Here is a 14,808-nt window from a genome sequence, read left to right on the forward strand (position 1 = left end):
AAGTCAGGTCTATTACATGGGCCTGGATAAGTTAATATAGAAAAGTAACTTTTCATTTAAGTAATGGTGAACAGAACACTTTTTATCCAAGGGGTGGGAAAGAACTGGCCTCCTACAGTGAGACTGAATGAGCTGGGGGTAGGGAGAGGAGATATAAATTCTTTTTCTTAAAATTGGAGTTCTGCTTAGCCAACATGCTAGTTACATTTGAGAGGGAACATGTTTGGGGTTGGATAGCTATATCGCTGGTCATAGAAAAGAACATAGAAACCAATTTTGACTACCATCAGTAGAAAACTACAAGTTTGTGAAAATGAATAACTAAAGCTACCTGAATCAACATGAATGATTCTCACAAATACAGTTTGTAGAAGAACATGTACAGTAGGGTGGCATTACAGGATTACATTAGTAGCCTGCAATTGACAGATTGCTAAGTGATCTGTCCCTGTGTAATAAAACAATAAGGAAACGGGTGAGTGAGAAGTACTAGGCCTGGATTGATCATTACCTAGTGGGGGTGGGATTTTCTTGCAGATGAAATAATTCTTCAAGAGGGTTTTAGCTGCATTAGCATTGTTTCTTTGGCTGGGATATGGGCACTTGGGTGGTATTTAGTTTATCTTTTTGTACATAGTAGTTTATAAACAGTTAAAATGACCTTTGTGTTGGGTGTGTTGGCCACACCTGGAATCCCAATGCTTCTGGAGGCTGACGCAGGAGGGTCACAAATTCAAAGATAGCCTCAGAACTTAGGGAGGCCCTAGGTAACTTTGTGAGATCCTGACTCAAAATAAAAAGGGCTGAGATTATAGCCCAGTGGTACAGTGCATCCTGAGTTCCATCCCCATTATTAAAAAAAAAAAAAAAAAAAAGTCCTTCACCTCTCCTACTCCCCCCAGGTACTGCCCCACACACCTTGGCTCCACAAGGTCTCTGCACTAACCCAAAGAGTTGTATGTGGTTGCCTCCACTTCCTTGTTCCCTCCGGTTCCCTCTTCAGCCCACCTCACTCAAACTTTTGTCCCCCCACCACCAAGCACCACAGACACAGCTCTTGTCCGGGGCACCACAGACTGTTCCCCAGTCCAACAGCAGCCTCACCCACGTCCTCTCCGGTGACTCAGCACATCTGGCAGAGCCAGCTGCTCCCTGCCTGGAAGCCCTCTCCCCTCATTCCTGTGCACCCCAAGCCCCCATCCAGCCCCGCTCCTCTCCAGCTATGCTTTGGCTTGACCTGTAAATTCTGAAGGACTCCATGGCCTGTGGTCTTCTCCACTGGGACCTCTTCCCGACATGGTCTCTGATAACCCCAACCGGAGACCCTGAGCCTTGACATTTCCCCTAACCTTGGGCTGTCATAACAGAATGCCACTCACTGGGTGGCTTAAATGCTTATTTCTCATTTTCTGGAGAGAAATTCAAGATCGGGGTGATGGTATGATTAAATTCTTGGTGAGCCCCCTTCCTAGTGTACAGATGGCATCCTTCCCATCTTCACACAGCCCCTTCCTAGTGTACGGATGGCATCCTTCCCATCTTCACACAATCTCTCCTTGGTGTGTGCACATGGAAACTAGGAGAAGTAGGGGAAAGTGTACCCCAAGTCAGATCTCCCTGGGTCCTTAGGAGCTCACAGTGCCTCTTGACTTCCAACATGGGGGAACTGGTCTTCCCAAGGAGTGGGATTTTTGCTAAGGAGCCTTCTTGGTGGGTCAGGATAAGGTAGGATAGAAGGAATAAGAAATAAGTATAAAGGAGACATAAAGGAAGGACAAGGAAATAAGATATTAATACAGAAGTTCCCATACTGTCTTTCTCCCAGGCCAATCACTCCCAAACTCCAGGAAAATCTGTAAATCCACCTGTGCACTCTTAACCCCTAATAAATACAATATTTTGAAAAATCTACAATTTAGGAGACTTTCCAGGGCCCATCTATTGATCAGATCATGAAGACCACATTGGCCTGAGCATCCTAAGATTGGCCGGATCACCAGAACCTTTCTTCACGTCACTGGTCTCATTCCCACCCACCAGCCCATACCCACCCCTCACCAAGGTTCCTCTAAAAGAAGGGCCAAACTTCAAAAAGGCTGCTTCTCCTTCTTGAGGTGGCCCCATCCTCCCCTGAATGTGTATGGACTGTCCTGAATAAACCTCCTCTATACCTCTGATGTGTGCTCAAATTATTTTCCATCAAGTAAGACAACCCTGTGAGCCCTGAGCCAGTTCCCTTCTCTCCTTGACTCTTTGGCCCCTTCCTCTCCCCTCACAGTTAAACCCACTGGAATCAACCTCACTTAGCAACCCTGGACCCTGGGGCCTGCACACCAGTGCCAACAGAGATGGCCCAAGGGTTTCGCCACCTCCTGTTCCTGAGACCCCAGTGAGCCCTTACCATCTCCCTTGTCCCTGCTTTTCTGGAGTCCCCACCAGATCCACTCTGAGACTCCACTTACCTTGGGACCTCCAGTGTTCCAGCTGCTCTATGTACCTCCCTGATTCTGAGATCCAGCTGCCCCTGTGACCTCACGTGTCCAGTTTCTCTAAGAACCTTCCTAATCCTAAAACTCGCTGTGTCAAGTATCTTCCCGTGACCTTCGTTGCCCGAGCTCTGCTGTCCCAGTTGCTCTCGCGGCTGCTGCCGCTCCCGCGCCCACTGGCCGTTAGGCCAGTCCGAGCCGGGCGGCTCTCGCAGCTTCCCCGGCGGGCGCCATGCGGCCTGGGCCCGCGCTCCTGCTCCTGGGCCTGGGCCTGGGCCTGGGCCACCTCCCGCCGCCCGCGGGCCGCCGCGGGACGTTGGCCTGGCCGTCGGGCGCCCTCAGGAGCGCCCCCGGCTCCGGGCAGCGCGGCAGCTTCGCCCGCCTTCGCCCGCAGCCCCGCGCGGCCCGGGAGGGCGGCGTCCTCTGGAGCGGCGCCCCAGCCCCCAGGCGCGCGGACCCGGCCCTCCAGCTCCAACGCCGCGTGCGCGCCCTGCCCCGCGTCCGCCGCCCGTCCTGGAGTCCAGCCTGGACCTCCAGCCCGCGGGTGCCAGGACCCGGCAGAGCCCGCCCCACGCCCCGCTCGGTGCAGCCCGACGGCCGCCGGAGCAGGTGTCGGGTGAGCGCGCCCGAGCGCGAAGGCTTGAAGGCGGCCAACTCGTCGGGCAGCAGGAGCACAGCGCCCTCCCAGTCCTGCCAGTTGGCCGATTGCGTCATTCACCGCGTGCAGATCCGCAGGGACAAAGACCCCGTGCCCTTCATCTGGATGAAAGATAGCTCCATCAACGCGTCCGTCCAGTACGACTGCCGCATGAATGTGTACATTGTCTACAAGTGGCAGATCTTTCCCGTCGGCTCCGTAAACCACTTGCCCGACTGGACGCGTCCTCTGCATATTCAGCTGCAGGCGAATCTGCCCCTCTTACGCATCCCCAAGTTCACTCTGCAGCAGGGAGTGTATGTGTTTAATTTCAGCATGACCATCAACAAGCGGGATGGAAAAGTCTTATCCGCGACAGACGCCGTGTACGTCCAGGTTAGCGGACACCCGCTGAAGGCAGTCCTTCTCGGAGGCGCTGATGTCACAGTGAATTTCACAGATGAGCTGATTCTGGATGGAAGCAAGTCTTCTGACCCAGATGCAGACAGGCCCTTAGAGGGGCTCGTTTTTTCTTGGTACTGTACTACAAATCTAAGCAACTACCATTTAGATCAAATTACAGTGTTCAGTAAGGAAGTCTGTCACCCAGAGCAGACTAGTCTGAATTGGCTGCAGGCTTCCAGCCCCAAACTGACACTGGCCCCAGAAACACTTAAAGGGGACAGGGTGTATTATTTCAGAATGATGGTAAAGAAGGGTTCCAAGTCAGCATTTTCTGATAAAAGGGTGCGAGTGCTCCCTGGACCACTGCCTACAGCACACATCTCCTGCACCGAAAACTGCGGCCAGAGTTTAGTCGTATCAGATCGATTCTCTTTGTTCCTTAACTGCAAAGACTGTGTCAGCAGGGACTTCTACAACTGGTCGATTTTGTCCTCAGCAGGTGATGAGGTGTTATTTGACTGGACGAGGCAAACTGTAACGGGGAGGAATAGTGCTTATTTGTTGGTAAAAGCTTTTGCCTTTTCACATTTCTCTGAAGCTCGGTTTTGGGTTTCTGTCTCTCTGACAAGTTGGAAGGGCATGACCATGGTGTTTAGATATGGCTTCATCATCAACCATGGGCCTCAAGTTGGGAAATGCCAAGTTAATCCAGCTAGAGGATTTGCAGTTGTTACTCAATTCGTTGTCCAGTGTAGTAATTTCCAGGATAAAGACATTCCCCTTACATATAAAGTCATTGTTTCCGATGTGGAGAGTGTTGGAGAAATCAGTTCAGTGGAAGAGAACACCATGGGGACCACCCTGTATCTGGGGACAGGGTCCACGGCACCTCCTTCCCTTCTCCCTGCTGGTGTGCCAGCGAATCATTATGCCTTGAAGTTCTATGCCCAGGTTTATGACTCCCTAGGAGCTTTTTCTCAGGTGACCTTTTATGCCACCGTACAGGCTCCTACTGACAAAAACCCTTCAAAGACTGTGTTGGATCAGTTAGTCCATCTCACCACAGGACCCACTTCATTGCTGTCCACTTTGCTTCAAAAGCAGGACATGTTACCTGCAGGTTACTTAATATATGTAGTGGCTTCTGTCTTGAATAGCATGAAAACTGAACCAACACTCCAAGGTGACAAAGTCAATCTCCAGGAAGAACTTGTCAAACAGTCTTTCAAGCTTCCTGTAAACACTTTGGATGAAATTGGCCAGGTAGTGATGATCATCACCAAATTAACTCAGAAAGGCTCCGAATTCACTGAACTGGCTCAGCAGAAAGTCCTAGAGAAGCTATGGCAAGCAAACCAGGCCCTGCAGGAGTATCAACGAAAAGACAAGAACTTTCGCTCTGAGCAGATAGACATCATGAGCACTGGAATCCTGATGAGCTTGTCCAATATCCTCCACCTGATCATTCAAAAGGGTCGAGTGGTCGAAGATCCTTTCAAGGTAGTAGAATCTCTGTCAGACACAATACTGGCTGACAAAGTGCCAAGCAATGAGACCACTGTGCTGAGGACTCCCACGCTGAACATGTATGTGGAGAGAGTTGAAAAGTGGGACGTTTCCCAGGCTTTCAGAAATGAGGAATGCTGCCGAAATTGCTTCCATGCTACACTGAATGCAAGCAGGGTTCCTGGTCTTCCTGAAAAAGCTCCAGTTTCTATGATGTTTTATGAGTTCACAGATTACCCCTTTCCTTGGTTAAATGCTGCAGAAAACACTTCTGCAGGGGTGATTGGGTTCAGAATGACAGGGGCCACAGAAAAGGGAAAAGTGATAGAGATCACACCTGATGTAGTAGATGTGTACCTCGTCAGAAAAAACTTGAGCTCTGCGAACTTTAATCTCACGGTGGGACCCAGCAAGGAGCGTGAGGGGTCCCTGAAGAAAACAACAGGGGGGTTTGAATTCGAAGTGGACATCAGAAGAGTCAGGGAGGTGCTGATCCATTTTGTTACAGAAGTGACTGTGTTGTTCAAGGTGTTTGTGTACGCAGGCAGTCAGGGTGCCCCTGCTGATGTGGTCGCTGTCTACATCATGCCTCACGACGTCCCTCCAGTTGTAGACCACAGTTGGAGTGACCTATCTGACGCAGCCTGTGCCGTTAGGGAGGCCCGCGTGGTTTGCCTGCCACCACCCGTGCTACAAATCATAGCTCAGCGCAGCCACTCACCCAAGTGTACCATATCCATGGTTCTGCAGGCACCTCATTTTGTCCTGGAGCCCAGTGACAAGCTAGTGAGAATCTCTCTCTTCAGTGTGAACTGCATGGACATGTACGGGATCCAGAGGGACTGGAAGGAGGACACCTGTGTGCTGGGTGAGAAGACCACTTGGGATACAGTGCACTGTGTCTGCAAGAGCGCGGTGAGGACCAGGCGGCAGCTGGGTGCACTCAAGCTGGCCTACCATCGCCTGCACACCCACTTTGTGACGGCCAGAGTGATCGTGATTCCAAATCCTGTGGATCTACGGCTCACAGTCATCGGGAATGTCAGCCAAAACCCTGTAACCCTTTTCACTGTGCTGTTCATCATACTCCTCTACACAGTGCTGGCCTTCTGGGCCTTGCACAGGGATGAGATGGACCAGTTTCTTCGGGACCATGTGATAATTCTGCCCGATAATGATCCTTATGACAGCATGTGCTATCTGATCACTGTTTTTACAGGGAGTCGTTGTGGGGCTGGGACCAGGGCCAATGTCTTTGTCCAACTTAATGGAACAAAGAGTAAGAGTGATGTGCATTGTTTAAGCCATCCGCATTTTAAGACTCTCTACCGTGGGAGCATCAACACTTTCCTCCTTACAACAAAAAGTGACTTGGGGGACATCCATTCCATCCGTGTGTGGCACAACAATGAGGGAAGAGCTCCAAGCTGGTATTTAAATAGAATCAAAGTGGAAAATCTGTTTAACAGACAAATTTGGCTATTCATATGCCGGAAGTGGCTTTCTGTTGACACCACTTTGGAAGAAACATTTCCTGTTACCCTCCCAGATGAGCCTCTGAAAAGAAAGGACTACTTCCTGATAGATATGACCAGGAGGCTAGGGAAGAACCACTTGTGGTTCTCTGTTTTTACTAATATTGTTTCTAAGTCGTTCAACAGGCTTCAAAGACTGTCCTGCTGCTTAGCCATGTTGCTCAGCTCCCTTGTTTGTAACATCATGTTCTTTAATCTAAACGTAAAAGAGCAATCAAAAGAGGGACGCTACATCAGATCAATGATGATAGGAATTGAAAGTGTCATAATTACAATCCCTGTTCATCTATTAATAACATTTTTCTTTACTTACTCCCAGAAGAGACCTCAAGTGAGTCCGGATGAGGTGGCTCCTCAGAAGCATCCCCTTCTGTCAGAAGAAAGTGGGTACTGGAAAGAGCGCCTGGACAAGTGGCATGCTTACGAGACTTCCAAGGGGCACACCACAGAAAAGTCAGGCACCAAGAGGACAGTGAGGGCCAGGCAAACCCCAGTCGCCAGGGGAGCCCCAACCATCAAGAAACCGACAAGCCGCAACTCAAGGGTCAAGCCTGGGCCTTCTAAGCCTTTTGTTCGAGTCACTTTTAAAGAGGAGCAGCAAAGTGTGAGTGAAGAGACCAGCTCCTCGGACATCCACAAGACCAACACAAATGCCAGTAACAGAAATAGAGAAGACGATCAAGCTGTTCCTTCTCAGCAAGAGAGTCCTCAGCACCTTAACAAGAAGCCCCAGTTTACCTTGCCTTCGTGGTGTGTCTATGTGGCATGGTTCCTGGTGTTTGCCACCTGTAGCATGTCATCATTCTTCATCATATTTTATGGGCTGACTTACGGCTATGAAAAGTCAGTGGAATGGCTCTTTGCATCTGTGTGCTCATTCTGTCAGTCGGTCTTTTTGGTGCAGCCCTGTAAGATTATACTGTTGTCGGCTGCCAAAACAAGTAAGCCGAAGTACTGCAAGAACCTTTCCTGGTCAACCAAGCACGGTTACATTGAGATCAGGCTGCGGGAGCTGATAGTGCCTCCGAAGGAGATGCAGACCTTCCACCAGCACATCCTCAACCTCCAGGGCTCAAGGATGTACCAGCCTCTCACCGAGGATGAAATCAGAATATTCAGAAGGAAGAAGAGGATCAGGAGAAGGGCCATCCTGTTCCTGAGCTATCTTCTGACCCACTTCATCTTCCTGGCCCTTCTGCTGCTCCTTATTGCCCTCCTGCGTCACACTGACAGCTTCTACTATAATCAGTTTATCCGGGATCAGTTCTCTGTGGATCTTGCTGCTGTGACAAAGCTGCAAGACATCTACAGATGGCTTGATGGTGTACTCTTGCCTTTGTTCCACAATGACCTGAACCCAACGTTTCTTATCGATAGCTCTTCTAAAATCCTTGGCCTTCCACTCCTGAGGCAAGTGAGAGCAAAAGCTGGGGAACGAGTGTGCCTGCCTTCTGAGAACTTCGTGGAGAACAGCATCTCAAAAGAGATCCATTGTCGTCCCAAGTACGGCACTGACCCAGAAGACACAAAAAACTATTCTAGCTTTTGGAATGCAGTTAGCAAGCGTGAGACAGACAATGTCGCCAATGGGTTTACTTATAAGCCCCGAGAAAAAAAATGGGTGTATTATTCCTATGGACTGCTAAATACCTATGGATCTGGAGGGTATGCATTCTATTTTTTTCCAGAACAGCAACAGTTTAATTCCACATTGAGGCTCAAAGAACTCCAAGGAGGCAAATGGCTTGATGAGAAGACATGGGCTGTGATTCTGGAACTAACCACTTTTAATCCAGACATCAACCTGTTCTGTAGCATTTCAGTCCTATTTGAGGTCTCACAGCTGGGGGTAGTCAACTCCAGCATATCCACACACTCCTTCCCGCTTGCTGACTTCAACAGGAAAACATCAGCAGAGATCTACTTGTATGTGGCCATTCTCATTTTTTTTCTAGCCTATGTTGTGGATGAGGGCTACGTAATTTTGCAAGAAGGAGCCTCCTACATGAAAAGTGTTTATAATCTGCTCAACTTTGCTTTAAAATGCATATTTACCCTGCTGATCATGCTCTTTGTCAGTAAGCACTTCTTGGCCACTGGTGTGATTCAGTTCTACTTGTCCAGCCCCGAAGACTTCATTCCCTTCCATGCGGTTTCTCAAATAGATCACACCATGAGGATTATTCTGGCTTTCCTGTTATTTCTGACCATTCTGAAGACCCTCAGGTATTCCAGAGTCTTCTATGATGTACGCCTGGCTCAAAGGGCCATCCAGGCCGCCCTGCCTGGCATCTGCCACATGGCCTTTGTGGTATCTGTGTATTTCTTTGTGTACATGGCTTTTGGTTACCTGGTCTTTGGTCAGCATGAATGGCACTACAGTAACATGGTTCATGCCACTCAGACGATATTTTCCTACTGCGTCTCGGCTTTTCAGGACACTGAATTTTCCAGTAACAGAGTTCTTGGGGTCCTGTTCCTGTCATCATTCATGCTGGTGATGATCTGTATCTTGATCAACTTATTTCAGGCTGTGATCCTCTCTGCTTATGAGGAGATGAAGCAGCCTGTGTATGAGGAGCCATCGGACGAGGTGGAAGCCATGACCTACCTGTGTCGCAAACTAAGAGCTGCATTTACATTTCTGACCCCTCAGTCTAAGCACAAGGATGAGTCGGAGTTCCTCGCCACCATGTTGTATGGGCAGCCAGAGAAGAACAGCCACCGGTACCTGGGGCTGAAGACCAGAAACATCAATGGGAAGAAAATGGTCTACCTCGTGGTTTGATCAGTAACAGGTCAAGAGATAGAAGAAGTGCTTTCCAAATGCAGTCTGTGGGATTAAGGAAGGTTTAGTGGCTCAGCCACGTTTTCTACCCAGATCCTTCACAAAGTACAGCCCTACATTTGGAAGTATCCCCAGTCTGGGCCCTGCTGTCAGGACCGTGAAACGTAGGAGCAGACTGCTCAAGGAGAGAAGAGGCACACAATGTGGAATTCCTGATCGATCTCCCTCTAGATGGATTCAGTGACTCTTGGTCCAGGTGAAGCCCTCATTTCTTGGGAGCCCACAGTAGCTTGGGGTAGTTATACCCACTGGTTTTGAGGACCAGATTTGAAGAAAAAAGCATGAGGCCCCACTCTGGAACTGGCCAGGGTGAGGCAGCCTCCAGCTGCAAGACCCACAGCTGCAGCCCACACAAAGCCCCAGATGGCTGGGCCTCCCAGGGAGTCCCCTTTGCAGACCAGGGATATGGAGCCTCCTCGTCCCCACTCCTGATGGCTAGAATTCCAGGCGCCTTGTGGGGAGTTCTAGGACTTCCCCTTGAGTTAGGGAAGGGATGGGAGCCCTTCAAGTCTGAAATTTTCCATTTACTCCTTCATGTTACTGCAGTTCAAGTCAACTTTTTATATTCTGACTAAGGAGCGTGGCTTTTGTTAAAAAGGTGCATATGGGCTCATGGTGAGATACAGCACAGTCTATATATAATATAGCAGCATGTCCATTCAGGGCACTTGATTATTTATGGCATATACATTATTTAGGAATAAGCAATGGTGGTTTATTGTTTAAAAGAAACAAGGGCTAATATATGTTATATTTTTACTTAGAAACACGTTTGTTTATGTAGATGTCACTTTAAGTTTTATCAGAATTAAATGCATGGTTTCTTCTGAGACTTGCAGTGATTTCTACATGAGGGGCAAATACACCTGTGGTGCCAGGAGCAGTGCTGAATACCTGAGATCCCAGCCACTCAGGAGGCTGAGGCAGGAGGATCTCAAGTTGCAGGCCAGGTTTGGCAATTTAACAAGACCCTGTCTCAAAATAAACATTAAAGGGCTGAGGTTGTAGCCCAGTGGTAGAGCGTCCCTGGTTCAATCTCACTACTAAAGGAAACACACACACACACACGGTGCCTGTCCTCAATCAAGGGCCAGAAAAGAGGGAAAGAGGGACACCACATTGGCATCTGGTCACCCTGACCTGTGCAGGAATGGCAGTGGCAGGCCCCCGTCCCCAGGTGCACATTTTCCATATCTTCCAGAGAACCAGGCAGGCTTAGGCTTCTCTGGCAGGTGAGAAAATGAAGCCTAGCAACTTGCTCAAGGCTACTCACACAGTAAGCATAAGGGCAGATATAGATGTTCTAACTCCATTGGTGGGGAGGTCATGGGCATGGCTGGCCCCCACAGGCCACTCCCTCCTGGAGCACACCTTCATATTAGATCACCTGACTACTGGACAGAGTCCACATGGGGCTGAATGATTGCTTTTTACTGACGGAAGCTGGCTGCAGTGTGGTCAAACGCACCCCCCTGCACTAGTCTGTGGGGTGTTAGGCCTATGGCAGGCAATGCTGCCTTCAGAGGTGACAACCAATGGGAGCAGGCAAGACTCATATGACTCCATGGATGGGTACAACCAGGCATGCTCTGCAAATTCAGCAACCAGCTAAAGGGTCTGCTTCCTCCAGGGGCTGAGACAGACTCAGGGTTACTCTGGCTGCCTCCCAAGAAGGGAGCACCAGGGATGGGAGCAAGTGTTTCCCAGGACCAGTGCCAGCTAACAACTCTTGACCCAGAGCTGTGGCAAGAGAATGAGTTACTGATGAGCCTGAAGGGTCGTGGTCATAAACACATGGCTTGAGAGGCAGTACAACCTGAGAGGCCTCAGAGAAGCACTGGGGGCCTGGCTACAGCAGAGTCCAGGAAGGAGGGCCCAGGAGCAAAGGCTGGAGGAGGCTGGGCTGAGGACCAGGATGGCAGATGCTGGTCCTGCCAAATGAAACCAGAGTCTCGGCTTCTTGGTGAGAAATACAGCAGTCACAGGACAACCCCAGGCATGTTGGGGAAGGGGAGAAAACAGGGGTTTCCTCTTGACAGGAAAACCAAAGACAAGAAACAAAGAAACACAGACACACTAATTTTAACTATCAGGGAGATAAGAGTATCAAGCAAGGGACACATATGTGCACAGCCCAGACAGAGCAGCATCCTCAGTCCAGTCCACTTTGTGCGCTCAAAATGCTCATAGCTCACACACATAGCCCATGGCTGGCTCGCCACATATTACCATAACATTTATGCAACTATTTTCCCCACCAAGCCCATTCCTAAAATCTGTGGGGCCCAGGGCCAGAATATAAATCTCCTTATACAAATATTTGAAAGCTATAAGATATGCAAACTGTTACATACGATGTTATATCCACTTACCTTGATAAATATACCTTTATAAAAACAAAACAAAAATTATGTGTGGAATTCTGACTCCTACATAACTAAAAATTGGCAAGAAAGCAAAGATAACTAAATTGAATTGTCATTATGCATTTTTGGGCTGCTAATGACTAGATGAGTAATAAAAATATGTAATCCACACATTATTTATTCCACAAATTTTATTTTTCTTGCCTTCTTCAGAAAAATCATTGTGTTAATGTAATAAATATTTCCATACAATGGTGTTCTTGACAGTGCCAAATAAAAACAATTGTGTATCCACTGTAATTATGAATAGGACTCCTTAAGTTTTAGATTCAGAATTATGAATACTAATATCATGTTTAAACATTACTAGGAAGGTACATATGAAAAATTATGAAAGAAAACATTACATTTGAAACATTACATTACATATGAAAAATTATGACAGAAAACATTACATTTCTCTATCATTATCTAGTGTTACTGTTATTTCCCAATTAGTACTTTTTCTTGGAACAACAGGATTTCTTTTAAGTTCTTCTTCTTTTACATTTTTCAATGCCACCATTTTAAAAGCCTAAAAATTAAAGTGGGTCACTTGTCATTTTGCTCAAATCTTTCTTCAATAGAAGCTATATCTTGAGCTATAGTGACCAGAAAATAGTCTCTACAAAAATTAGTTTCAGGATTATGCATAAATGTTTCCTGGTTCTAATTTCCCTACATTGTACCTGAATGTCATTTCAATGATTATTTCATATGCAGTCTATTTTCTGAAACCACTTTTGTCTAAAACTTTACGGAATATTTTCAATGATTTTGGATTTTTGGTAAGCTTTTTCTAATCACTGAACAACTTTTTAAAACTAACCCTTGGTTGTGCTAAAGACCACAATTTGCTCTTAGTATTTCAATTTACTCTTACACTGCATGCAAACTGGTTTAAAATAAGTCTGCTGTAGCATTCATGGGATTACCACAGTGTACCTCATAGGTTAAATCTGACATGCTTCATCAAGTTCATTGGGCAGATCTGGAAAACAAAAACAATCTATGAATCTAGTATATTATCTTTAAAGGGATTGGAAGAATATCATTGCTGTAAGCATAGCTGATGTCTACTAGTGAGGAAATAAAATGCTTGCTAACTCTTGCCCAGGTCCGAGTGGTTCTAGTCCTAGTGAAAGACACCCCGTTTTTTTGAAAGAATCCCCGTTTCCCTGTCCAAGGAGAATCACACGAAACACTGGCTGCAAAAGCAAGAGGTTTAGGTTTATTGGGACACAGGCGCCTGCGGGTGTCCAGCAGAACCTCAGCCGGAGCTTTGGTGAACTGGCACACCGGGCTTGGGGATACAAAGATTTTTATAGGGTTTGGGACAGGTTTCGCGCGCCAGTGGGAAGCAACAGGTTTCTTATTGGTTTGTTTAAATCTAGCATATAGGCCACCTAGGGGGTACAGGTCTGCATTCCAAAAACCACAGGTCTGCATTCTATTCTTTCTGTTCCTGCTTATCTGTTCCTGTTTATTCATTCATGCCTCAGGATGCGGGTGCTCTGTCCTTTCTCAACCGGTTATATGGAAAGCACATCCGGAGTCTGAGCCTGTTTATGACAAGCCCGGTATCTTGATTTCATATCTTGGCCTTAGGTAACTGGGCTAACTGGGCTAGGGTCTTTCACTAGGTATTATCTAAAATCCTCCTATTGATACTGCCAGTTACCTGCTTCTTCACATGTTGAAGCATAATATTAGAGAAGCACGCTGTGGCAAGCATGTAAAACAGGGTTTGTTTAAAAAGGGGTAACATAGACTTCTCCCCAGAGGGAGAAGGGGGCCATAGCTGGTATCCTAGTATCCCAAGAAGTGAGGGTGTTCTGCCTTTTTGTATAGCCTAGGCTTCTTTTGTTCTCCTGCCCTCTTTCCCCTTATCTCTCTCCTTTCTTATGCATGACTAGGTCCAGGAGATGCTCTTGGGATGGCCAAAAGGTGGGAGACAGGCCAGCTGGAGGGGCCAGGGAAGAGTGTTCTGGGCAGGAAAGGGGCCCAGGGTGAATTAATTAGCAACTTTTACAACTCCCTGTAGGGAGGGACAATTCCTGGGGCAGCTTACCTTAGCAACAGGTGGGAGCAGGGGCAGGTTCTTGATAAAGGTGGAGGAAGGGCTCTGAAGGAATTAATATTTCAATCCCTCCATTCTCTGGATTTGACCCTTGCCTATCTGCCTAATTCTGGCTTCACTATAATTCTCAATTCCCCAAAGGAATGAGTCCCAGGCACCAGTCCCATTTAACTGGCAATTTTAAATGTGGATTGACAAATGTAGGGTAAATTCTGGTCTACGAGGTACAGTTGCAGCCCCATAGGCAATGAGTGAATATGTCTCACAGAGCCTGGGGAACTGGTCCAGAGACCCCACTAACTATGCAGGATGTCGAAGAAGACTGCGGCCTGGTGAAACAGAACAGTGAGACCTGCCGCTGCAGCAGGTCATCTCTCCCACAGAACAAAACCCCAAATCACGGGGGAAGAGGCGTAGCGAATCCTGTTCTCCCCCAAAGCTCAGGTGAAGACCCACTGCGTTTAGGGAGAGGCCAGGAGTGGAGTCCACAAGCCAAGTTCGGCCTGCTGGCTTCAGAATTCGCGCCTGTAACTCCGCAGACTGGTGCTTCCCATTAACGGGGTCCAGGAGTGGGGCGGGCATTTGAGGGCCAAATAACAGCGGGCTGAAAAGGGCGCGAGGCGCAGACCACCAGAGGCGTCGCGGGCCACTGGGAGGCCACACACGCCGGGGCTCCTGCTGACCCAGCCCGTCGGCCCGGGAGTGGGCACGGCCCCCTCCCACGTGCGGGGCGACAGGACGCAGCGAGCTGACAAGGTCCGGCGACCCTGACCTGCGACAGCCCCGGGGGCCGGGCGCCTCGGGGAGGTGCGAACCGCAGGCAGAGCCCGCGAGTTCGGCCGGGGAGCAGCCGGGTCACAGGTTCCACTACGGAACCGGAAGGACGCGACGGAAGCGGAAGCGGAA

At 48.4% G+C, this 14,808-nt stretch overlaps 1 protein-coding gene across 1 annotated transcript; it reads left to right on the top strand.

Moving 5' to 3' along the window:
* The first annotated feature begins 2,718 nt into the window (after nt 1-2,718).
* Nucleotides 2,719-9,357, top strand: Pkdrej (polycystin family receptor for egg jelly). The gene is made up of 2 exons (XM_077798460.1): nt 2,719-7,022; nt 7,113-9,357. Exons 1-2 carry the CDS (start codon nt 2,719-2,721, stop codon nt 9,355-9,357), a joined length of 6,549 nt encoding a protein of 2,182 aa, XP_077654586.1.
* The last annotated feature ends 5,451 nt before the right edge of the window (nt 9,358-14,808 follow it).

Source organism: Urocitellus parryii, chromosome 5 (assembly GCF_045843805.1).
Source record: "Urocitellus parryii isolate mUroPar1 chromosome 5, mUroPar1.hap1, whole genome shotgun sequence".
Classification (NCBI taxonomy): Eukaryota; Metazoa; Chordata; class Mammalia; order Rodentia; family Sciuridae; genus Urocitellus; species Urocitellus parryii.